The following is a 24,333-nucleotide window of genomic DNA, read 5'->3' on the forward strand; positions in this document are numbered from 1 at the left end:
CGGGATGGGAGCAGAGGCCGCGGGGGCTACAAGGGCAGCGGGAGCTGTGCGGTGCCTCCCCGCGTCCTGCCTGCTGCGGGAACGAGCAATTTTCCTGACTGCTGAATGAACGAGCAGTAGTTCCTTGGCAGGATGTGCACGGCAGGTTTTATTCCTCGGCAGGCTTTCCTACGCATTTATTGTGAACTCGGTCAATCACTGAGCTCTTCACAGCACCGTGCCGCACTCAGGGACCCCGCAGCAAGGGGTTCACCCAACGCTTACACCTCAAAAGACCGAATCCTGCGTTGGCAAATCTCCTGCCCTCCCTTCCCTCTAAACGCACTGCTTAAAAGAAACCAAAAACATTTTCTACCGTATTTTTTTTCTAAACAACCCATACCCGAGGCTGCTCCGACACCGCAGTGTGTTCACCCCCCGCTGCACCTCCAGCGGCGGGGCCATCGCCCCATCCCCACGGGGCGGCAGGCAGCCCCCGAGAGCAGCCTGATAGCGACCACAGCCCCGGGCAGCCGTAACAGCGGCAATTCGGGTGAAATCCCGGCCGGTTTGGTACAAACCCCGGGCTCCCCGTGCCCCCAGACCGGCTCCCGACGCCTGCAGCTCCTTGGCGACGGCCGGGGCCGGGCGAGCGGCGGCTCCGCCTGCCAGGAGGGGCCGTGGGGCCGGGCCCGGAGGGGCCGCGCCGGGGCCTCGGGGTCCCCCCCGGGGCTCGGGGCCGGGCCGGGGCGGGCCGGGAGGGGCCGGGCCGGGCGGGATCGGGATCGGCAGCGCCCGCCCCGGCCCGGCCCCGCGGCCTCCCGCCCCCCCCGCACCTGCCGCAGGTGCCGCAGCCGCGCAGCATGGCCCAGCGGGCCGGGGGGGCGCCGGCCGGGAGGGCGGCGGAGCTGCGGGTAAGCGCCGGGGGCTCGGTACGGGCACGGCCCCGGCCCCGCCGCGCTGCAGTGCCGGGCCCCGCGGGCAGGCGGCGAGCGGGGCCCGGGGCGCCGCGGCTCCGGCCTGGGCTTGGGTGAGGCCCGCGGGGATCCGTCCGGTCCCCCCCCCCCCCCCTCCCCTCAGCGCTGCCCGGGGCCGGCTGCGGGGGCTCCGTCGGGGTGTGGGGGGCCCGGGAGGGCTGCGGGGAGCCGGGCAGGGTGTGGGGGTGCCGGGGGTGCCGGGGGGTGGTGGCCGGCCCGCAGCTCAGCCCGTGGCTCTGTGTTTCAGAACAAGCTCGTGGACCAGTGCGAGCGGCTGCAGCTGCAGAGCGCTGCCATCGCCAAGCACATGGCCGAGGTGCTGCCCGCCAAGAGCCAGAGCGTCCTGGTAAAGCCCTTCCCTTCCCTTGGCCCCGTGGTGGTCCCGGGGGGCTCCTCTGCTCCTGGGGCTTCTCCTCCTCCTCCTCCTCCTCCTCCTGCTCCTCTTGCAGCTGCTTCGCTGCTGCACGTGGGGGCCGAGCACTGCGGTGTGCGTGGAGCGGGCGGCAGGAGTGTGCTGGCTGTCGAGGCACAGAGGGGTGCTGTGGCTCTGTGCCTGCCCCGTGGCTCGGGCTCGCTTTTCTGGGGAGCTGCGCGGTGTCGCCGAGCACTTTCCATCGCAGTGCACCCTGTCGTGTCTGCTCCGTGATTGCCTTCCCTTTGGGCAGTGCTGAGATGGCACTGCTGAGTGTACCTCTGGTCTGCGCTACCTCCTGGGGTAATTTTGCAGGCTTCAAGGTCTGTTTCTGTTACTTGAAGTTTTTAAAAAGCCAGAATACACTGGTGATTCGTTCTTCATTTGCTAAAAAAGTAAAATAAACTTATTTGTGCTGGTGTGCAGCCATCACACATTGCATTAGGACCGGTGTCTCAGAGCCCTGCTTTTGTTTGTGCCTCGCTGTCACTGAGGACAGACAGTTCCCGTGGTCAGCTCCTGCTTCTCGCTGGTAGTGAATCCTGGAAGTTGTGAGGAGGGATGACACTTTGGTCCCTGGCAGAGCAGCCGGTTGTCACTTACATGCCACAGTGATTAGTGGTTACTGCACATTTACTTTGGTGGCTGGTTGGGCCTGGAGGCAGTCAGCAAGTTTGGGCCTGGTTATCCCATTCACCTCTGTTTGCATCATGATGGTTACTGTGGCTTGGGCTCATTAACAGGGTAATCTTAAAAGCTGAGCCTACAGAAAGTTGGCGGAAGCTGTTGTTTGGGCTGAAGCAAGACTGATATTTCTCCTCTCTCCTTGCCCTGGCAGACTGCGGCCAATGGGGCACGAGAGTTGGTTATCCAGAGGCTGATGTTTGTAGGAAAGGTGTGTGAAAATGAAGAACAGCGGTTGCTGGAGAACGTGCACGCAGAGGAGGAGCGGGTGCACCAGAGCATCCTGACTCAGCAGGTGCACTGGACTGAGGCTTTGCAGAAGCTGGATGCCCTCCGCACCTACCTGGTGGACATGATCACCAACATGGATGACCAGGGCTTGGTGGTAAGTACCCCCCCCCCCATACCAAGGGACAGGTCCGTCAGCCCAGAAACGACCTAGACAATGGCCTGGATATTGGGAGACTTAAATATGGTGTTCAGTAGCTTGCTGCAGTGACAGCAGGAGATGGCATTGGGCAGGACCTACGTCTGCAGGTCTAGCTCAGAGAAGCTTTTTCAACTGTTCAAGAGAAGCCCCTTTGTTTTCTTGGTGGTTCCTGACCGTCTGCTCTGCCTGGTTTCACCTTTGCTTTGATTTTTTTTTTTTCCCACCTTTGCAGTGAGGTTTAGCTGTCAGGACCATTCAGGCTCGGATCTCCAAGCTATTGGCTTGGTGCTGCCCACTCAGGTGCCTTCCAGGCTTGACAGCCAGGACAGCTCGAGCAGTTAGACTGGGCCATCAGCTTTCTAGTGTTCTGTCTAGTTTTAATAAAAATGTGATCCTTGGTTGCTCCTGCAGCTATTCTTCAAAGCCCGACCTGTTGTCTGGCATACCTCTGTGTGGGGTATTTATCATACAAAGCAGCCTGTGCTTGCCTTTGCTCGGTTTCTTTTCTGGCTATTAAATTGTAATGCTTTACTAGGTGACTCCTCTCAGTTTAGATGCAAGCAGGCAGGCATTTTACCTCCTCCTCCTTGCTCTTAGCTGCTGCTTTTCACATCTAACTTTGCGAAGAGTGTGGCAGAAGTTCTGCCTGGAAGACAGACCTGATCCAGGGACAGAAGGCAGATGACTGTCCCTTCAGTGGTAAACACGATGTCTGTCCTGCCCCAGCATCCTGGTGGCTGGGTTGTGGCCTCACTGTCTACAGTAGAGGCTGGAACGCAAGGTCCATCAGATATCTATGGGAGAAAACAGCAAGGCCCTCTTATTTCTCCTTTTACCACATAAAGGAGGGGAAATAGAGTTAATAAATTCTCCACTGTGGGTTATTGGTGTTGGCAATTGTGTCCATCAGGAGTTGATACGTGTCATCTCACAGGAGAAGGCATGTAGCGTACCCTGCAGCTCTCTGTTTTAGCAGGGCTCAAAAATTCTTTTCCTCTGGTATTTGGGCTGAACCTGGGGAATGCACCATTGTCAGCAGGTGTAGAAACAAATGGGATTGCTCACAAGGTTACTTGTGTCTTGGCTTTGGTTCTCTATCCCTTGCTGAACCTTTGCCATTTACTGAAAGCTTTCAGGGTTGTTTGCTGCATGCATGGATGTTTTTGCAGTGCCCCAGCAGGATGGGGAGGAGGGAGGGATGCAGAAGGGAGCCTGACAGATGGATGGGGCTGGGGTTTCCACACCTGGGGCAGGGCACAGCAGTAAGAGTCTCCCAGAAGCAGACAGCCTGGTGTATACCAAAGGGTATGGGGTCTGATCTGGTTCATTGTGGTTCCAGAGACCTTCCACCTGTCATAGGTCTTCCCTTGCACCAGATGAACCAGCTGCGTTCAGTCTTCTGCTCACTACAGCTTGCACACTCAGCAGAGCCAGGGCAGGCTGTCTGGAAGCTCCCACACCCCACTGGAGCCTCTGTCACCTGCCCAGTCCCTGGCTCAGCAAAACAGATCTTTAGATACAGGGAAGGTGCATCACTGTCAGCCATTCCCACTCATTTTCTGAGTCAAGGAGTGAAAAGTGCTGCAGCCAAAGAAAATGGATATTGGACACTCCCTGAAGTCAGGGCTGGGGTGAGGGGGGTTTTTTGTGGGTCAGGAAGGAGAATGGTGCTCCCTGGGTCCCAGGTTTGCTATGTCCCAGCCTGTGTTTGGGATTAATCTGTGGGATTAATTAATTTCAGCTGTGTTGACTCTTTCTCTCCTTGTCCACAGCGTGCAGAAAAAGAGATCTTCGAGAGGTTAGTACCTGGCCACTCCTGGGTCTTTTCCTCACCCCTTCTCCAAGCTTGCCTGCACCTTCTGCATTCCTGGTGTGAGCAGCATGCCATAGCTCTGCCAGTGGTGACACCCGCTCTTTCCTCCTTTGTGCTGCTTTTGCTAAGGACAGAGCACAGAGATGCCAACGTGTCCTCTGGTCTTTGCTTCACACGCTGCACTGCACCAGAAACACTGGAGACCAGGATGTGCGATGTCTCTCCAGAGGCACCGGCAGATGCTCTGGCACTTGCTCACAGGAGACCTCCTCCAGCTCCTCAGAACACAACACGGGGCTCCTAGTGAGATGGAGCAAGCTGGTCCCTGGCCTGGTGGCAGGAGGTAGGATTGGATTGTCCACCTGAAGTGCTGGCATGCTCCGGGAGTATTTCTGCCTGGAGCGGGCCCATAGAGAACAGTAAACCTGCTGCAGCACATCGCTGGCAGCCAGTGCCAGAGCCTCAGCCTCCACTCGCAAACGTGAATTCATGTGGTGCTGGAAGCCACAAGAACCCAGCAAATCCTTAACCTCCTTGATATGGTGCGTGAATTCTGGAGTCCTGGCTCACTCTGCTCTAACAGTCAGGCTTTGTCCACAAAAAAACTCACAGGGAAACCTGATTCCCTCCCTACAGCCTGTTCATTATTTTCCTCTTGTATCTCGATGGCTGGTCTCAGACGCATTTAATGTGTGTGTGCTGAGTGAGGAAGCTGTTGACTCAGGCTAATGGTGCTGTGTTTTAAAACACTGAAGTCCTTTCAGAAGGGACTGTGATCAAAGCCAACCGAAAGTATCGCTCAGGAGGAGAGCTTGTCTAGAAACCCCCACTCACTGTAGTTTCTCTGCACCAAGTGCCGCCCTTGCAACTGCTCCAGCTCATATTTCTGAACTGCTTCCTAGTGATCTCTATAAAGACCTCTCAGACTGTCAATTAATCACTAGACTTCAAAATAACTCCTGTGTTTCTTTGCTAGGACAGAGGTGGCGGAGGGAATCTTGGAGCCGCAGGAGTCTGTGAAGTTAAACTTTAATCAGCAGTGTGTTCAGAGTCCACTGCTGCACCGGCTGTGGGCCTCTGCTGTTCTCTCCTGCATCACAGGTCAGTGTCTTGCTCAGGTCTCATCCTCTCTGGAGATCTGGGTTTCTGCAAGCTCATTTGATTTTTGCCTGTAGAAACATCCCGATGCTGCGTCCTGTCCTGGCAGGTGGAGGACCTGGTGCCTCCTGCCCCCTCTGCTGACCCAGCCCCTGCAGGTTGCTTGGTGCTCCCCAGCCAGGTGGGCAGCAGCAGCAGCTGTCAGGGGTTCAGGAGGGAGGATGGCTAAGAGGAGTACTGGAGTTTGAAAAGACCATGTATTTTATTGTCTCCATTGCATAACCTCACTTGGTTTTGTTTCCCATTTTCCTGGGTCACTTGGTGACACCAGTTAAACTCCTGCTGCCATAAGGAACTTGGCCTTTACTGCTTTCAGCATTGCCCTACTGGCGGTTTTAAAAGGGGTTGAAATCACCTGCGCAGTGTTTGTAAGGCACTCTGTAACGTGCAGGAGCAAGAAGAGAGCAAATGCAGTAGCTTTCTGATCATAAGCAGACCTTGTGGCTGTGCACGAGCTGGTGGTTTGGTAGAAACGTTTGGGGTCTGTGGTCTGGCTCAGCTCTCGCTGTACAGCCAACGTGGCGTCAGAGACGAGTGCCAGGCCAGTGATGTGCTCTGTGTACAGTTTTACCAAGGTGCTGCCAGCTCTGAGCAGTCAGAGACAGTCTTCTTCAACAGTGATCTGCTTGAATTGCTGATTGTGAAATGTTTGCTTCTAGTATTATTTGTAGGACAACATTAGAGCGTTTCAAATGTGTTTTTTTTTTTTTTTGTTCTTCAAAGGAGGTGACATCCTTCAGGATTTGAACAGTTTTGTCCTGTGTGTCTCCTTATGAGCAATCCTTTGGGTGATCTTCCCAAAGCTTAAGTGATAACTTTTGATTTTTTGCTGACCTCGCCCTTGATGTCAATGAGTGGTTCCCAGTTTTTCCCTCTTTTCGGATTCCTTTAAATGTGTGTGCTTCTGACTGGTATTGCTCTAGGGCTTTTAAGTATTGGCTTGGGAATCTGAACACCAGACAATGCCAGCAGTTTTCTTTTACTGCAAACTCTGGTGTTGTTCTCCCTTTGCAGTTAATTCAGTTTGCTCTGTTTTGAGTCTTTGATTACTGGCATTCATGCAAAATCCTGCGGTTGTACATTGCCAAAGCTAAGCAGGTTCTCAGCAGATGTTCAGAGCTGTCAAGGGAAGCAGGGAAACTTTCCCTAATTCCCTTTGTTGTGACATGCTTTTCCTTTCCCAGTAACGTCCTTGTCAGGTGTAGTGACCTTAAGTCATTAGGTCCTAGTAGTGGGTGCACTGGTGGTGCACTTATTACATGGAAGTTTTACTCTGATGTGTTTTATTTTTTTTGGGTGGTTAGATGTAACAAGTCACTGTTATATGTTGAGGGTGTCTGCCTTATTGTTGCTGTCTCGCTAGTCCAATGTCCTGGGTGGACATTTAAGGCTATGTCCACGCAGGACATAGCCTTAAAAAATTTAATATTAACTTCAGTGGTCCTAGCTTTCATGAAGACACCATAATGTTATGTTTTACTTAGTGCTCCCTCTTCCCAAAGACAGTTGAATTTGTGACTGTCTTGTTTATCTACTTTTAAAAAGGTTAATCCCAAACCTTGGTAGTTTGTAGGCTCTCAAAAGCTTGGTAGCCAGAAGGTACCAGAACCTCCATTTCACTTTTTCAGAAATAAAAGCGAGGCCTTTGATGCCTTCAGGTGGCAGCCAGGCCTTTATTGCTGATGTTTGGGCTTGGCAGCTTCTGCCTTCAACCTGGAGGTCACCTAAAGCCCCTGGCACTGTGTGAGGAGGGGTCCAAGCTCACAGGCATCAGCCCCGGTCCTTCTGGGGCAGGCACTGAACGGTGAGGCCGGCCGGCCACGAGCAGCGAGCCCTTCACGGAGGGGAGACATCTCGCCCCTCTCTGCCTTCAAAGCTCGCAGGCTGCAGCTGTCCTGCTGGCTGAGGTGCCGGGCTCTTGTGCAGCGAAGTTCTGCAGCCTGGGGGGTCTGCGCTCACCCTGCTGCCTGCATCTGGGCACCAGGGTTTGGGTTCCAGGTGGGTGAGTTTGAAAATAGAAATTTTGATTTTTAAACACAGTAAAATGTGCTGCAACTAACACATACCTAATTAAGAGACATGAACTTATCTGTTCAGCATCCATCGCTCCTCGGAAGTGGCAAAGCCACTCTGAGGGTAGCGTGCTGAGGGAGTGACACAAAGAAAGTAGATTTTGAGGTAAGATGATTTCCTGGGGGAGTTGTTTGTCAGAATATACAGGAATATCCAGAGGGCAATTTTAATGGTGACTAAACGGAGGAGGAAAATTCACTGATCTGAATTATTCTGCTGCTAGGCCAGCGCTTCCCCTCCCTCAGGTGCTCCTCTGGAACCACATTTCTGCAGCAAAGTTACGCGGTTGTGATCGGGGCAGCCCTGCCCTGGGTGGATGAGCACCAGAAGGCAACACTGTACGAGGACGGGTGCGCGTTGCACAGCAGCAGGGTTAGTGCCCTTCTCAGCGGGAGCTGAAGTTTCATGCTGCTCCCTTTTCTGTGAACTCGTAGCAGCGCCTGGCTTCCTGGAACGTCAGCCTTTGAGCAGGCAGCGCGGGCACAGCCTGAGCTGCGGAAACCTTGAGCGCAGCGTGGCGGGCAGGCAGCAGGCTGCAGGGCGTTTGGCTGGCGCTCTGTGGAGCAAGCTGTGAGTGAGCGAGGCTGTGGGGGTGCTGCCTTAGATCCTCGTTCTGCTCGCCATTACCTGCGATAGCTCCTGCCTAAGGTGCAGGCCTCACACTGTGGGTGCGTGGCACATCCCCGGTGTGCAGGTTGGGCCCTGGGACAGCCGTGTTTAGGGTGCAGCCCTGTGGTTTGGGTCTCTGAGGGCCTCATCCTGCCGGCTGCTGAGCGCCAGGCAGAGGGTGATGAGGAAACGGCAGGAACGGGCTTCGCGTGGTCGAGATCTTCCTGCAGCCCAGCCCAGCGGGATGGTTGGGAGAGCAAATGACTCACCGGCTCCAGCCCTGTTTCTGTGGCGGTTGAAGGCATAAAATGAATGAGGGTGGGGAAGGCAGGGTGAGGAGGGGCACCTGCAGAGAAACTCCATCTCCCTGCGAGTGGGCAGGGGTGAGTCACCTGGGCATCAGCCTTTTCCCTTTGCTTTGGGATTTTATGGGGTGAGGGGGGTATTTGAGCAGTTACTCAGTGCTCACATCCTGCTCGCACAGTGCTGCGTGTCCCATGGGGAAGGGTGGCGCAGGGGGAAGTGTGTGGCCCAGGCAGGGCGAGTGGTGCTGGGTGCTGACCCTGAGGGTGCAAATCGCTGGTTTTGTCCTGTGAATTAAGGACCCATCCCTGTGTCACAGAAAAACTGCGTCAAGTCACAGCCTGGCTCATCTCTAATGCCTGGTGCCACTTCCTGAGGCTGCTCCGAACACAGTTAGGGCCGATGGGCAGTGTTGGTCGAAGAACAGCTTGGGCTGAGTGTGCTTTGGAGGAGGGAAAGGATTTCTCCGCCCAGCCCTCCTTGTTCCTGTGGTACTGGCTTTGCAAGTTTTCCCAAGCAGCAGGCGGCTCTGACGCACCTGGCTCAGGGAGGAGCCGGCCCCCACTCAGCACCCGGGCAGGGGCACTGAGGGAACAGGGCTGAGGTTTGGGTTGCTCCTTGCCATGCATGGAAACTGCTCCCAGCCTCTGCTCGGATCACTGTTCTTTGTTGGGATGAACCAAACCATGGCTTGGCCACGCTGCTGCTTTGTCTTTTGTGACAGAATAAGATAAATGTGTGTGACTGCAAAACATTCAGTGCATGGACGGAGAGGCAGCTGGTGAAATCTGAAGGCTGCAGAGCCACAGAGGTGGCTTTGGCAGCCCGGCCGGATGGGGCAGGGCTCCCAGGCTGTTGCCTCTGGCATGTTTGTTCAGTTTAACGAGTGCTAATTCCTCTCTGGATTTCGTCCCTGGCTCCCAGCTGACTCCTTCCATCCTTTCCCAGGCCATGAGCAGTAGCAGTATGAGTGCTGTCCATGGCACCGTGTCACCCTGCGGGGGCAGACTGATCCACAGGGGTGTTGTGTGCTGAGGGTGGTGCTGATAGCTCTGGCTCTGACTGCCCTGGGGGGTTTGGGCAGGGGCAGCCTGATCTGTGCTCACTACTTGCTTCTCTCCCAGGCTCTCAAGAAATTCTCATTGACGAGAAAACTGTCAGCCCCCACCTGAGCCTGTCAGAAGACAAGAAAACCCTGACCTTCAGCCCCAAGAAAGCAAAGCTGGACTTGGACTGCCCCGACCGATTTGACCACTGGCCCAACGCTTTGGCTACTGCAGCTTTCCAGACAGGGCTCCACGCATGGAAGATCAGCGTGGAGAAGAGCTGCGCCTACAAGCTGGGGGTTTGCTACGGCTCGCTGCCACGGAAGGGGTCTGGCAACGAGGTCCGCCTGGGCTTCAACACTGCCTCCTGGGTCTTCTCGCGCTACGACAAGGAGTTCAGGTTCTTGCACGCAGGTCAGCCCCAGCCTGTGGAGCTGATCAAGTCCCCGGCTGAGATCGGCGTGCTGGTTGACTTTGCAGGAGGGGAGGTGCTCTTCTACGACCCCGACTCCTGTGCCATCCTCTTCTCCCACAGGGAGACCTTTGCGGCACCGCTCTATCCCGTCTTTGCAGTGGCACACCACAGCATCTCGCTTGTCCAGTGAGCGAAGCGTTGCGCTCGCCGGCGGGGCATGAATAGGTGATTGTATGTGCAGGGATTGTATATACAACACACAGTGCCTTCAGGTGGGGAAGGGTGCCCAGGCTGGGCTACCAGCTCACGCACAGTGGTCAGAAAAGACCTGCCTTCAACCTGCCTGTTCTCTTGTTTTACAACAGCTTTCTTCTCCTCCTTCAGGCTACCCCATACCTGATGTGTGCCCTCTGGGACCCCACTATTACCTTGTAGCAGGGACTTTTGGGGGAAAACCAGCATCAGTTCCACTGTTCCTCTCCACCCAGTGCCAGCCTTCCCGAGCACTGGGGGATGCCACGGGTGCATGCAGGTGTGCAAGCCGATGGCCCTGAGCATTGCAGCTCAGCCACAACCCCCTCTCTGCTGGGAGCAGACTGTGCTGCTGCTGTAACGTGCTGCTGCTGGCACTGCCTGGGCCAAAGGCTTTTGTGATCTCCCCTTAGCTTCAGTGCTGCTGGCTGGGCTGCAGGGCTGGATGAGGAGCTGGGTGGTGCAGAGCTCCTGCTCTGCAACTGGTTCCTGCTGAGCCCAGCTCTGGGTGGGGGGACCTTGGTCCCAACACTGCATTTTGCTCAGTGTGGAGCTAGGAGTGCAAGTGGGAGGGAGCCAAATTGTGAAAGCAGCTGTGCTGCAGCATGGGGTCAGCGTAATGCCTGGCTCTGCCAGCCCTTTTCAGGTGAATCATTTAATTCCTCTGCAGAACAAGGGCTTCTTTCCAACCCTGGCAGGGGGAGGTGCACAGGCAGGGGGCAATTCATGTTGCAGGAATGAAAAACCTTTAGTAAAGGTTTAAATTTGATGGTGGGGTTAAAAAATAAAAATAAAAATAGGGAATAAGATAAGTATGGAGAAACAACAGGGAGGAGGCGCATAGCAAGGGATGCTGTTGGGGACACACTTGAAGGAGACTCCGTGCTGCAGGAAGGATGCCACCAGGTGGGGCTGTCACCCATGGGGGACCCGCATTGGAGCAGAGACACTCCAAAGGGACTGTGGCCCATGGAGGCTCCCATGCCAGAGCAGAGCAGTAGAAAGTAACCCTTAGCACTGACCGAAACTGAGCTGCTTGTTGCTCACCACAGGGATAGGGAAGGCTGTGTGTAATGCAGTGAAAACGGGTGTTGCTATTAGGAGGGGAGAGAGGTGTTGGACTGACATTGCTGCTGGGTGAAGGGGAAGGAAGGTGTTTTCTTGGTGTTTAAAATTTGTCATCCATTTCTCAATACCCAAATTAATAATTAAAAGTTTGTTTTTTGCCAAAACGTTAAACTAAGGAGACATCCCCAACTCCTGACTGCTTTGCCTGCAGGAGGGCTGTGACTGCCTCCTGCCATGGCTCCAGGGGAGGGGAGGTGCTGGTGAGGTGGCAAACCTGAGGTCCACCGGGGTGTGGAGGGTCAGTGCCTGCTGGGTGCTCTCTGCTGGCTGCCAGTCACCAGGACAGGAGTACCCACAGCTCTGTGTGAGCAGGGAGTGACTGAGAAGGGACAAATCTTGATGTCTGCCTCCATCCCTCTGGACACAATTGGACAGGAAGGACTCTGGGTGAAATGCATCCTGTGCTGCTCCCAATCCAGTCCCCAGCTCCAGCAGGGGAAGACACCACCACTGACCCTCTCCCATACAGCATTTTGAAAGAACACAGCAGGAATGCTGAGCGTGCCAAGTTTACTTTATTGTATTAATGACACTATTGCTCTGCGGGCACTGCTTCTCCCTGCGCTCAGAAGTGTTTGTTTCTTTTCCTTGTCCCAAGCTGCAGCAAGAAATCACAGCGATGAGTGGCTCACTACTCAGCAGCGGCACTGGTCCTTCCCCAAAACGCAGCTGTTACAGCTACCCCTTCTCGATGAGGGCCAGCAGGTGGCTCAGCGTGGGCAGGACATGCCCTGGGGGCACCTCTGGGTGCCCACCCTGCCCGGCGGTGCGGAGCAGAAAGCTGTGCATGCCCACCTCTCGGGCAGCCCTGTAATCCCTGGCGTAGTCGTCCCCGATGTGAGCTGCCTGCTCGGGCAGGACCCCGCCGAGGCGCAGGGCTTCCTCAAAGATCCTCCTGTCTGGCTTGGTGAAGCCCACGGCCTCCGAGGTGAGCACGAACTCAAAGTGTCGCCGCAGGTCGCACTGCGCCAGGATGTCCTCCAGCCGGTTGTCAAAGTTGGAGACCACCCCCATGCGCAGGCCGTGCTGGCAGCACCGGCTCAAGGTCTCAGCGGCTCCGGGCAGCAGCTCCCAGTTGCGTGCGCTGCAGAAGTCCCGGTAAAGGTTTTCGGCCATCAGTGCGAGGACGCTGTCTTCGCGCACACCCGCGAGCCTGAAGGTTTGCTGCACCACGTCCAGCCACCACTGCTTGGAGCTCAGGCCCTGGCCTTGGCTGTAGTTGGGGAAGCGCCTGCTCTGCGCGCCGTAGGCCTCCCGGAACGCCTCGCTGAGCGCCTGCGGCTGCACCCGCAGCCCGTGAGCCTGGGCCTCGGCGCTGTAGCTCTGCCCCACGGGCTGCCGGAGCCGCAGCAGCGTGTCCTTCACGTCCCAGGTCAGCAGGCGCAGCCGGAGCATGGCCCCGCTGCCGGCCCGGGCTCAGGGCACCGCGCACACACACAGCGGGGGCGGGCGGGGAGCGGCTCCTGCCCGCATCGCCCGACGAGGCGGGGGGGGGGGGGGGAGAAGCGCGGTCCCGGGGCAGCAGCGGCAGGGCCGAGCTGCGCTGCGGGGGGAGGCCGGGCCCGCACCGATCTCCTCCGGGAGCCCGGCCCCGGTCCCCCCCCGGCGCCGCCCGCCGCGCTCAGGCCCGCCCCGCCGCCGCCTCCTCCTTCATCCAGCGCAGCAGCTGCGGCGCGAAGTACGTGATGATGGCGTCGGCCCCTGAGGGAGGAGCAGCGGGGCTGGGGCTGGAGCCGGAGCCCGCCCGGTTCCCGCCCCCCCCCTTCCCATCCCGGCCGCTTCTCACTCACCTGCGCGCCTGAAGGCGGCCATCGCCTCCATCACCGCCGCCTTGAGGCTGAAGGCTCCAGCCTGGGCGCCGTGCCACAGCATGGCGAACTCCCCCGAGACGTGGTACACCGCCAGCGGGTGGGCGGCGTGCTGCGGGCCGCGAGGTGAGCGGGGGGCACCCAGCGGGGTCCCCTCGGCCACCCTGAGCACCCCACCATCACGCCAAGTCGCAGCCCCTCTGGTTTTGAAGTGATGCTGCTGGACACCCCCCCACACACCCACTTCCTCGGGGGGTTCCCTGTCCCTGCAGGGAGCCCGCGGGGCTTACTCGGTTCTTGACGTCCCGCACCAGGTCCAGGTAGGGCATCCCCGGCTTCACCATCAGCATGTCTGCCCCCTCACGCACGTCCCGGTCCTGTGAGGAGAGCACGCTCGCGATCCCTGCAGCTCACAGCACTTGTCCAGCAAGCGCCCCGTTGGTTTTCCCAGCAGTTTTGAGCTGGGGTTTGCTTTTCCCAGGGATGCAGAAGGGTTGGGTGAGCCCCCAAAGGCCACAGGAGCCCATGGAGGAGCTGGCACTGTCCTTGCCAGCTGCTTGGTGAAAGCCAGGGCTGTGTGTTCCTTGTCCAGGGACATGTCCTTGTGCCCCCAAGCCCCAGCAGGGAACAGCACACCCAGCTCCACGGCCCCGAACACGCAGTCCTCGGGCCCCTGCCATTCACCAGCTCTCACTTGTAGAAGGCAAAGACCCTCAGCCCTTTTGGCTGGCGTGCCTCCCCCCTCCTGCCTCCAGCTTGTCCCAAGCCCCTCTGCAGTGCTGGGTGTAAGGTTTCTTGCCTGGGCGCTGTGTGAGGGGTTTCCAGTCCCCACAGCGACAGAACTGTGAGGTTTGACTCACCACAGCTCGCAGCCCCAGGCCCCTGGCGCCCGGTGGCAGCTGGTAGCATCGCCGGTCTCCGAAGGCAGGTTTGGATTGTGCAGCATCCCTGGGAACAAGGCAGAGGGCAGGGATTGGAACCAGCACGGCTCCTTCTGCCTCTCACCCTGCACCGCTTCGTGTGTGAGGACAGGCTGAGAAGACGGCCAGAGCAGCTGCCCCTTCTTCCCCATCCACAGCAGGATGTGGGAACAGCTCCAGCAAGTGCAGGAGCTGTGCTTCCACACCTAGAGGGCTGGGGTGAAGTTACTTCAGACATTTTCCTTTTGCTCTTTTCTGGGCCAGGTCCCTCAGGGATTCTCTTGGGGTCATGCCTTTCTTGGGATGTCTACTAGCTGGATGAGCTGAGGCTTGTCCTGAAATGCACCCTTTGGTGCAACACTGGCTCCTGTGACTCCCTGCTCCTGTGACTTGCTGCTCCTGGCAGCTGTAGGCAGCCCCCTCTGCCTGCCAGGATGGGCAGATGGAGGGGTGGGACAGGAGATCACCCAGGAATTCACCCAGCACTTTCCCACCAGCAGGCCTCTCCTGGGCAAGGTACGTTTGTTCCTTCTTTCACCAAGGAAATATGAAGAAGGTGCTCCAAAGCACACAGGTAAGCTCCAGCCCTGGCTCTGGCTGAGCCCCATTCCCAGGTGATGAGCTGGGACACACCTGGCCAGCCTGGTGCTGGCTGGGGACATTCCCTGCAGAGCCTCACCTGAAGGGACCGTAGAAGCATGAAGCAAATTTGGCGCTGTAGCTCATCACCGAGACCTGCAGAGAACGGAACCATGAGGGCCAGAAGCTCTGTGCTGCACCCCAGCTCTGGGGCAGTAGCGATTCCCTCCTACAGCTGCTTTATACTCTGCCCCACATCCTCCTTCCCCTGCCACAGGCCTGGCACCTTGCTTGCCCGTGTGTCTGGCTGAGGACCTTCCCTTCCTGCATGCAGTGGGGCAGGAAAACGCCTGCAGCATGTCACGAGCAAGGTGGGGGTTCACTTCTTCCACCCTCTGCCCAGGTTACTTCGTGGTGCGGCCCCCTGTTGGTGCTGCTCCTGACAGGCCCCACACTCACCTTGTTGCCCATGTCACTGGAGATCAGTGCCTGCTTTATGGCCGCGATGCGCCCATCCATCATGTCCGAGGGGGCAACGATGTGGCAGCCTGCGGGGAAAGGCCGGAGATACTGAGACCTGCCCAGGGCTCTGCCTGCCCGCAGGAGGCGACCCCAGGCATCTCCCTCTTGGGGCCAAAGGGAAGGGTCTGGGGTCCCCGCAACCTCCCGAGGGGTGCAAGTGGAGGGCAGGTGGAGGCTTCTGCAGCCCAGAGTAAAAGCACTCCCACTGGAGCCAGGGCAGGGTTTGCTTTTGGGCCAGCTCTGAGTGAGAGGGGGCAAGTTTGCAAGAGCCAAGTGTGGGCACTGCTGCCAGGAGACTGCTCACCTGCTTTGGCGTAAGCCAGAGCCACTTCTGCTAGCCGCTGGCAACTGAGCTCATTCTGGATGGTGCCATCTTCACGCAGGATGCCTAGGGGACAAACATGGAGTCAGCCAACAGGCAGGACAGCTGGGTGACTGCCTCGATCCCCGGGGTGGGAGCATGGCTCTCAGAACAAGCTCTAGAGATGCTCAGAGCAACCGTGGGGAATGCGTTAGGGAACTGGGTAAGGAGGGGCAGCGAGCAGGAGGCCAACAGCACAGCCCCCGTGAGCTGGACTCAACATGTGGGTGCTCCAGGGCAAGGAAGGCAGCGATGGGGAGACCTGGATGGGTGCTCAGACAGATTCAGGGACAGGGAGCCGGTTGTTTATCCACGTGTGCCTCCCACCCTGTCCAGCTGCTGGCAGAATCCAGGAGGTCTCCCAGGCTTAATGCAAGCACTGGGAAGTCTTGAGGGAGGAGCTGGCTTGGCCTCACCAGCGCCCAGAGCTCTTCAGCAAATCCCCAGAGTCCCAGGCAGGGGAAGGTGCTGCTGTGGGATGGTGCCCGCACAGCAGCACCCCAGGACCCACGCCGTGCGCTCACCACAGTGCCCGTGGGAGGTGTAAGGGCACAAGCAGACATCGCAGGCAATGAGCAGCTCTGGGAAGGTGGAGCGGATCTTCTTGATGGCCTGGATGGCAGATGTGTCCTCTGCATCAGCGGCAGAGCCTCTCTCATCCTGTGAGAAGAGAAATGCCTGGGTACAAAGAGCTGAGGGCCTCCCAGCAGCTCCTCCATGGCAGGAGATCTGCCCAAGAAACACGTTTTGAACCCTGTACCATAGAGCAGTGAGATCACCAGTGCTGGAAAAGGGCGATGGAGCAGTGACACCAAGCTGAGCGCAGGTCTTGGGGCCACCCTGCAACAGCTCCCAGTGCCGGGCAGGGCCAGGAGAGGGAGCACAGGGCACGGCCTCTCGAGCCACCCATCCTGCTGCCAGCAGTGCAGAGCTCTCTGCTTTCCTCCACCCTGCAGTGTCACAGCACATCTTCACAGGGACAGGGCAGAGACACCCAGGGTTTCCAGGAGCATTTTGGGTGTTGCTATGGTTTCCCATCCCCATCCTGCTCTGCACAGTGTGCCACAGCCCCTGAGCTGCCTGTGTTTGATATGGAGATGCCCTCCAGTCCCACACTGCTCTCCCCCACCTCTGTGGCTACCCCAAGCTCCCTGCCACCACCTGCTCACACACACTGACCTTGGGGACCTTGCTGGGCACCCCGAAGATAAGCACACACTTCAGGCCGTCCTCAACAAGGGGCCGCAGCATCCCCTCCAGCTTGTTGACTCCATACCTAGGAGCAAAGGGAAGTTCAACAAGGCCAAGTGCCTGCACCTAGGCTGGGCAATCCCAAACACAAATACAGGTTGGGTGGGGAATCGAATGAGAGCAGCTCTGAGGAGAAGGGTGTTGGTGGATGAGAAACTGTCCTGGTTTCAGTTAGAGCGGAATTAATTTTCTTCCTAGTAGCTGGTGGAATGCTGTGTTTTGGCTTAGGATGAGAAGAGTGCTGATAACACCCTGATGTTTTAATTGTTGCAGAGCAGTGCTTCTACCAAGCCAAGGACATCTCAGCTTCTTGCTCTGTCCTGCCAACAGGCAGGCTGGGGGTGCAGTAAGAGCTGGGAGGGGACAGACCCAGGACAGGTGACCCAAACTAGCCAAAGGGGTATTCCATAGCATCTGACGTCAGGCTAAACAATACATAGGGGTGGCTGGCCGGGGGGAGGGGGCCGGACTGCTCGGGGTTAGGCTGGGCATCGGTCAGCGGGTGGTGAGCAATTGCATTGTGCATCACTTGTTTGTACATATTATTATTATTTTCCTATTATCACCATTGTATTATTATTATTATTATTGTTATTATTATTTTCCTGTCTTATTAAACTGTCTTTATCTCAACTCACAGGCTTCACTTTCCATTTCTCTCCCCCGTCCCAGAGAGGGAGGGGGGAGGGTGAGCGAACGGCTGCGTGGTGTTTAGCTGCCAGCTGGGTTAAACCACGACAGAAACTCAGTGTGACCCAGCACCGTGCTCTTGCAGCCCAGAAAGCCAACTGTGTCCTGGGCTGCACCAAAAGGAGCACAGCCAGCACGGCGAGGGAGGGGACTGCCCCCTCTGCTCTCTGCGAGGCCCGACCTGGAGCCCTGTGTTCAGCTCTGGGGCCCCCAGCACAAGGACATGGAATTATTAGAACAAGTCCAGAGGAGGCCATGAGGATGATCAAGGGGCTGGAGCACCTCTGCTATGGGGACAGGCTGAGGGAGTTGGGGTTGTTCAGCCTGGAGAAGAAAAGGCTCCGGGCTGACCTTACAGCAGCCTGACAGTGCCTAAAGGGGTTGCAGAAAGCTGGGGAGGGAAGTGTAGTGATAGGACAAGGGGTAATGGCTTTAAACTAAACAAAGGGAGGTTTAAATTAAATATGAGGAAGAAATTCTTTACTCTGAGTGGTGATGCCCTGTCCCAGGCTGCCCAGAGGAGCTGTGGGTGCCCCATCCCTGGCTGTGCCCAAGGCCAGGCTGGATGGGGGCAGCCTGGGCTGGTGGGAGGGGTCCCTGCCCATGGCAGGGGTTGGAATTAGATGGGCTTTAAGGTCCCTTCCAACCCAAACCATTCTGTGATTCTCTGGTTCCATGAAGGGGGCTGCCAGGCACCAGCAGACACCGTGTGCGCCCACAGTGGCAGCACACAGCCCCCCGGCCTGACGGTGCTCAGCCACCCAGCCGGCCGTTCACAGGGCCCTGTCTGCAGGGCTGCTCCGATGGACCTGGGCTCATCACTGACCCGGGAGCAGGTCTGTAAGCAGCGCCGCACTGCAAGCAGCAGCGGGAGATATGGGGGAGCTGGTGCTGGGAGGAACAATGCAGGACCTTATCTGGGGCTAAGGACAGTTATCTGCCCAGCAGGGACACAGAGGGGGCTGAGCTCTGCTCTGTCTCTGCTCTGAAAGGACAAGCATGCCCTGCCCTTGACTCCCTTATCTCTGCTTTCCTGCTGCAGCCCTGAAAGCCGAGTTTGGGCTCGGCACGGTGAGCTGGGCAGCAGGCGCAGGTCCTGGCGTGGCACAGAGCACGGACTGTGCTGCACACGCTGCTCACACAACCGTGGCCACGTGCCCAGGGCCAGCAGAGCAGAGCTGTGAGCAGCGAGGTGCTGTGTGCCACTTGGCCGAGGTGCCTGCTGCCCTTCCCACACCGACCCACCTCCTGCTGCCCCGCAGCAAGGACAGATGTGGAAATCCTGCCCTGCACAAGGGAGATCCTGCCCACCCCCCGACGGGAACATCCCCCTCTGGCCTCCAACCAAGCCTTGCCAACACAGCAGCGAGTGAGGACAGGAGCTGATGGAGCAACAGGACCTAACGCAGGACAGGAGCCATGTCCGGCGCTGCTGGGCTCCCCGTTCTCTCCCAACTTCTCTGTGTGCTCAGCCCACACCGTGCGAGTGCTCTGCAACGTTGCAGGGCCCTGGCACCCTCCCTGCCCATGTCGGTATTTTCCAAACATCCCGATCTGATTTCTTTCTCTCCTTAAGCAGAGGGATGCTCCCACCCTGACAGCTGCTGGGGGGTCTCCAAGGCAGGGAATATGGAGGGCTGGGAGCGTCACCCCTGGCCTGTGCTCATCTCAGGCCCATGTCAGCCCTGCTCATGGCAGGGGGCACGCAGCTCAGGGTCTGTGCTCTTACCTGGCTTGTCCAGGGAGGCTGGCGATCGGCTCCACCGCATCAGGGCTGTCACTGCAGAAGTTGGATGGGACAGAGATGTGAGCACGTGGTGTGAGAAGGAAGATCGGAGGTGGGCAGTGCCCAGAGAACCCAGCCCCCATCCCAGGCTCATCTACAGGGAGTCTTTTGGGGGGTCTAAACCCAGCCGACCGCTCAGGGAGCACCCGAGCCCGTAGCTCTACGTGCAGCCAAACTGAGCTTGATTTGTCCCTTGGTTTGGCTCACTCACGTGACAAAAATTGGGTAGATGAGGTTGGAGGCATCGAAGGTGCTTGCTGTGCACTGCCAAGAGCGTAGCACGGGGTGGAAGTAGCCACTGTGAAGGAGCGAGTCCGCCTGCATCTTGGGAATTCACGAGGAAGCCGAGAAAGGAGACTGAAACACCAAAAACATCAGCTTAGTGGCTGGGTGCTAGCAGGGCCCGGCTATCAGAGTGCACGGGGAGGGGGCTGAGGCCCAAGGGCTGTCCCTGTGCTGCCCCTGTGGGGAGTGGGAGCCGCAGCCATACACGGGGATGGTGCCAACTCCTCCCTGCTGCCCCTTCCCATTCCATGCAGGAAACCACCGAGTTCGGGCCACCAGCAGCATCCTGCAGCACAGCCACACTCACACAGCTCAGTGCCACCACCCTGCAAGCTCCGCACAGCCCCACGGGCTCAGAGCCTGGCCAGAGGGCACATGGAGCTGGGGCACCCCACGGCTGGCCCTGGGCAGCTGCTGCTCCCCCACAGCAGCCACTCGCTGAGAAAAGCTCATTTATTGCCCCGTGCTTGCATCCAGCACCTCGTGCCTTGACAGGTACCAGCTGGAGAGCAGCCGGCCCCTCTGCTGTCGGCTGTAGGGGAGCTGCCCCGCTCCCTGCTAGCTGGGAATCCCAGCTGCAGGACTCAGCCAGTGACCGCGAGGTGAGTTACGAGAGCGTGGCAGCCCAGCGTGCTGTTCTGGCCCGTATCTGGTGAGCTGTAGTGAGGCAGCAGCAGCGAATTCCCCAGGGCATCTGCTTCCCAGGCAGCGGGGGTGAAGCAGGAGCCTCTCGCCCTGTAACCCAGTAAATACCATAACACCTTTGTAGTGCCCAGCCACAGGCTCTGTACCACCTCCGCACGGCCTCAGGACTTGCCCAGCGCTGCCTGGAGCTTTGTTTCAGCTTGTGAAGCTTGAACGGTGATTTTCTATGATGAGATGGTCTTTGCTAAATTCATTCTGCTTTTGCTTAGCTCTGTGTGATACAGCTGTGTGACACAGACAGCAGTCGAAAATTGGGCTGTGTAGCACAAAGTAGTCGTGGCCACAGTGGCAACGGGCAGATACCGAAACGTCTCGGTGCTGGGTGAAGATGAGAAGCCACGGGGTGGTGCTGAGCCACGAGGCTGTGAACACCGTGGTTACACAACACCAGTGGGTGCTTACCTATGGCCTGATAAAGAAATGCAAACGTGGGAGTTGGGCAGAAGTGCTTACGGAGTAACAAAGAGCAAGTATTCAGCATGCACAAAGCGAAAATAGCTGTGTTATTGTGGAAACTTCTTCCTTTAATGACTTCTTTTTTTCTCCCCTGCAATAATTACATCTCACTAATAATAATTGTGACTAGATAAGTCAGATTTAAGTTTTACAACAATAAATCCTTTGCTTTGCTTAAGCCACGCTGCCTTTTGCCCACAGAAAAACCTGGGGTGTACCACAGGGCTGGCACCAGCGCACCCAGAGCCGGGGGCAGGAGCTGGTGTTCCCTGGGGACGAGGCAGCCTGGGAAGCACGGCCCAGGGGCAGGCTGCTCCTTCGGGGCAGCTCTGAGCACTTCTGGCTGCACCCTTGGGCCTCATCCAGACAAGATCCTGCAAACACCCCGAGTGGAGGAGCCTCGGGTAGAGGAGCCGGAGGAGCGGCAGTGCTGGCCCCAGGGCAGCAGTGCAGGATTTAGGGCCCCCGGAGTGAGGGCGTGGAGCCCAGCCAGCTCCCGGGCAGAGGTCACGGGCTCCCCCAGCTCCATGTCTGCCCAGGAGCCAAGGTTCAGCTTCAGGAAACAAACAAACTGCACAGCATGGACTTTGTTTTGAGAGCTTGAGGGTGGACAGCTGGGGACTATACACTGGGGACAGCCCAGACCTGACTGTGTGATCCATCCCAGAAGCAGCCCCCGTCCCCAGTCCCATCACAGCCCTCCTGGGCCCTCCTGTTTGCTGCCATAAATCCGGGACCTGGGAGGGATTTCCCCAGCAATAAACCTCACTGATCCTCCTCTACCCATGCCCACCGTGCCCGGCTCTCTGCAGGACACAGAAACCTCTGGGTCTGCCCACCAGGACCATGGTCCAGGGAAAGACGGCTTACATGGGCACTTGCTACAGCAGGCAGCGACAGAGCTGATCAGGAGATGGCTCTGTTCCTCTACAAAACCTTTAATTTGAGGTGTTCACCTGTGCCACACTGGGATAAGCTCAAGACCCTTCAAACACTCCCACACAGAGCCCAATTCCCAGTCAGCAGCAGAACACCCCACTTGCAACAGGGGCATCACGTTCAGGCCAGGCTTGAACCGAGTCCTTGTGTTCCTAGCTTGGGGATACAGAAAGGGCACCTCTCGATTACTTGCCAGCTTACATGTATAAAAGCACTATAAAAAATTACAGCGGTGTTTGCGTGGGATGCAGACGAGCTGACAGCACGCTGGCAGTGTCAGGGCACCACTTAGGAAATAGCTGAGAGACCGGGGCTGCTGCAGCCGTCCCTGCTCGTGGAGAGCCCCCGGGCGCTGCTTGGGCAGGGCTCCAGGCAGGCTGGCAGCGGGCAGCCACTGGGAACAAAGGGTTCAGTGAGCAAAATGCACCTCGAGAATCCAGAAAATGCTCCGGCAGTTAATCCTGTGGGAGGCAGGGGAGGGGGACGGGGTGGGATGGGAGGCAGCCGGCCGCCACTGTGCTGTACGGGACAGATAGAGGCCACCACCCTCTGTGGGGAAGGTCCCAAGGGCCTGCAGAGCAGGGATAACAGCCACAGCTGGGGGTACCCCTGCCTGGGGGCCCCTTTGGCAGAAGCTGAGCCGCTGCATGCCCCAAAACTGTCTGAAAGACGGGGCAGGGCTGCAGCGGGCAAGGGAAGGGCAGCGCGAGCGGCTGTGAGGTGCAGCCCAGCCGGGAGATGTGACCCCATGGGCCAACGGCCCCAGAGCCACCCAGATCCCCGCACAGCTCCCACCCTGCTGCAGCTCAATTAACAGCCACTAACAAAGGTCAAGGCGTGAGGAAAGATTTCATCTTCCATCTGGAAACCCATGCACTTGGAGATGCCGAGAGAGCATCCATGTGGGAATCAGCAGGGTGCCAGCACTCGCTGCTTTGCACCCTCCCCACGGCCCCAAAACCCGGTACAGGTCCCTGCGGGGCACAGCCGGGCTCGGGCCCTCACAGTGCCTCAGTGCCGGGTCCTGGCACCAGCAGCGGGCGCAGCACCATGTGCCAGCTGGGTGCCAGCCACCGGCTTCATCACGAGGCACAGCCCCAGAACGGCCCCGAGCGGGCAGGGATCCGCAGGGGGCACCGAGTCCACCTCCGGGCTCCACACGGGACCACCCCAAAGCAGCCCCTGTGTGGTGGAGCTTTGTCCAAACGCTCCCGGAGCTCCGGCAGCTCGGTGCCGTGCCCACGGCCCTGGGGTGCCTGTCCCAGCCCCCGACCACCTCTGGGTGCAGACCCTGTCCCCCACCCCCACCCTGCCCCTGCCCTGTCCCGGCTCCACGCCGTCCCCTCGGGTCCTGTCGCTGTCCCCAGAGCTCAGCGCCTGTCCCCCGCTCCCCCCGGGAGGGATCTGCAGGCCGCCGGGAGGCCTCCCCTCACCCCCTGTGCTCCGTGCCGGGCAAACCGAGCCCCCCCCGGCCGCAGCGCGCCCCCAGCCCCTCGGCCACCCCCGCAGCCCGGCTCGGGGCACGCTGCAGGGGGACGCGGACGGGAAAACCGCCAGGCGCCGAGCCGGGCCGGGCCGGGCCGGGCCATCAGGGTGCTTCCCGGCCGCGGGGCGCTGCAGCAGCCCCGGGCACAGCGGGGGGACGGGGACGGGGACACCGAGAGCGGTCCCTGCCCGGTGCCGCTGCCCGCGGGCCCCCCGCCGCCCCGGCCCGCGCTCACCTGCTGCCGCCGCTCCGGCCGCGCGAGATTTGCATAACCCCGCCCCCTCGTTCGCCTGACCACGCCCTCTTTCCCGCCTCTCGGTAATTCGGCGGGAAGTCTCGCGCGGCCCCGTGCGCGCCCCCGGCCCGTCCCGCGAACTTCTCCCCCCCCCCCCAGCCCCTGCTCTCCGCCCTGTGGAAATGAAGGAGGCGGCGGCTGCAAAGAGTCCGGCTTTTATTCAAGTATTGGTCCCGCCAGAGCGCGCGTCCCACATTGGTACAGGAAGATTAAAAAAAAAGCTGGAAGCACCACTTGTGGGTTGTTCAGATGGGGAAGGCGCCGTCAGTGCAGCCTGTGCTGTTACTGACTGAGCGCCAAGTGGAAACCAGACAGCAGATCACTGGTGACTGAGCTCCCTCCAGGAGCTGGGTCTCTGCACGTTGTCACTGTGCCGTACAACTGGCAGGGCTGGGCAGCTCTAAGGGGTGCTCTGCGTCAGCTTCAAAAAACACAGGAGGTGCTGCTCCTCCCATGTGCTCATGATTAAGCTGCACATCAGCAAAACCGGGGGGGTTACTTAAATGTACCTAAAATGTTCTTCATTTCCTTCGCTAGCTTCGCTGAAATATTAGGTTTATTAGTCTTGAAAAAAAGATCAGTCAAAGAATAAAGCACTGCGTCCAAAAGAAGCTTATTCTAACCGGTAATTCTGCTGGTTTGGTCCCATTTTCTTGATGGGTACATGTAAAAAATTCACAGACTTGAGGCTGGCCTTCCTATGTAGGACTGCACTGCCCTCACTGCACTCCTGGAGGCAGGCTGCACACCCTGAATGTCTTCTGAAGTAATTAGTCCACTCCAATTCAGGAGGAAAAAAAAAAAAAACAAAAACCCACTGCTATTCTAACACTACATTTAGACTTGCAGAAAAGCCACCAACCTGCCTGCAGAAACTGCAGCTCTGCAGAAGAGGGAGGTGAGACCACCAGATCCACTGCTGCCCTGCAAACATCCCACGTGAGCCAGCCTTCTTTTTACTATTCCTCATA

The 24,333-nt window shown here is 58.2% G+C and overlaps 3 protein-coding genes across 3 annotated transcripts; 1 reads left to right on the forward strand and 2 right to left on the reverse strand.

The window, feature by feature from the left end:
- The first annotated feature begins 810 nt into the window (after positions 1–810).
- Positions 811–11,401, forward strand: BSPRY (B-box and SPRY domain containing). Its single transcript, XM_032200593.1, has 6 exons — positions 811–893; positions 1,204–1,302; positions 2,207–2,437; positions 4,255–4,280; positions 5,272–5,396; positions 9,563–11,401. Exons 1-6 carry the CDS (start codon positions 843–845, stop codon positions 10,087–10,089), a joined length of 1,059 nt encoding a protein of 352 aa, XP_032056484.1. The 5' UTR covers positions 811–842; the 3' UTR covers positions 10,090–11,401.
- A 374-nt stretch (positions 11,402–11,775) lies between these two features.
- HDHD3 (haloacid dehalogenase like hydrolase domain containing 3) lies at positions 11,776–12,736 on the reverse strand. Its single transcript, XM_032200609.1, has one exon. The coding sequence runs from the start codon at positions 12,672–12,674 to the stop codon at positions 11,958–11,960; it is 717 nt and encodes a 238-aa protein (XP_032056500.1). The 5' UTR covers positions 12,675–12,736; the 3' UTR covers positions 11,776–11,957.
- Positions 12,737–12,777: 41 nt separating this feature from the next.
- Positions 12,778–23,341, reverse strand: ALAD (aminolevulinate dehydratase). The gene is made up of 12 exons (XM_032200608.1): positions 23,303–23,341; positions 19,408–19,553; positions 19,140–19,190; positions 16,649–16,745; positions 15,994–16,129; positions 15,413–15,496; positions 15,046–15,134; positions 14,687–14,742; positions 13,948–14,035; positions 13,378–13,464; positions 13,070–13,199; positions 12,778–12,980 (listed from the first exon to the last, which is right to left on the reverse strand). The coding sequence occupies exons 2-12, from the start codon at positions 19,518–19,520 to the stop codon at positions 12,901–12,903; spliced, it is 1,011 nt and encodes a 336-aa protein (XP_032056499.1). The 5' UTR covers positions 19,521–19,553; positions 23,303–23,341; the 3' UTR covers positions 12,778–12,900.
- Between the last annotated feature and the right edge of the window lie 992 nt (positions 23,342–24,333).

Source organism: Aythya fuligula, chromosome 19 (genome assembly GCF_009819795.1).
Source record: "Aythya fuligula isolate bAytFul2 chromosome 19, bAytFul2.pri, whole genome shotgun sequence".
In the NCBI taxonomy this organism is placed as follows: domain Eukaryota; kingdom Metazoa; phylum Chordata; class Aves; order Anseriformes; family Anatidae; genus Aythya; species Aythya fuligula.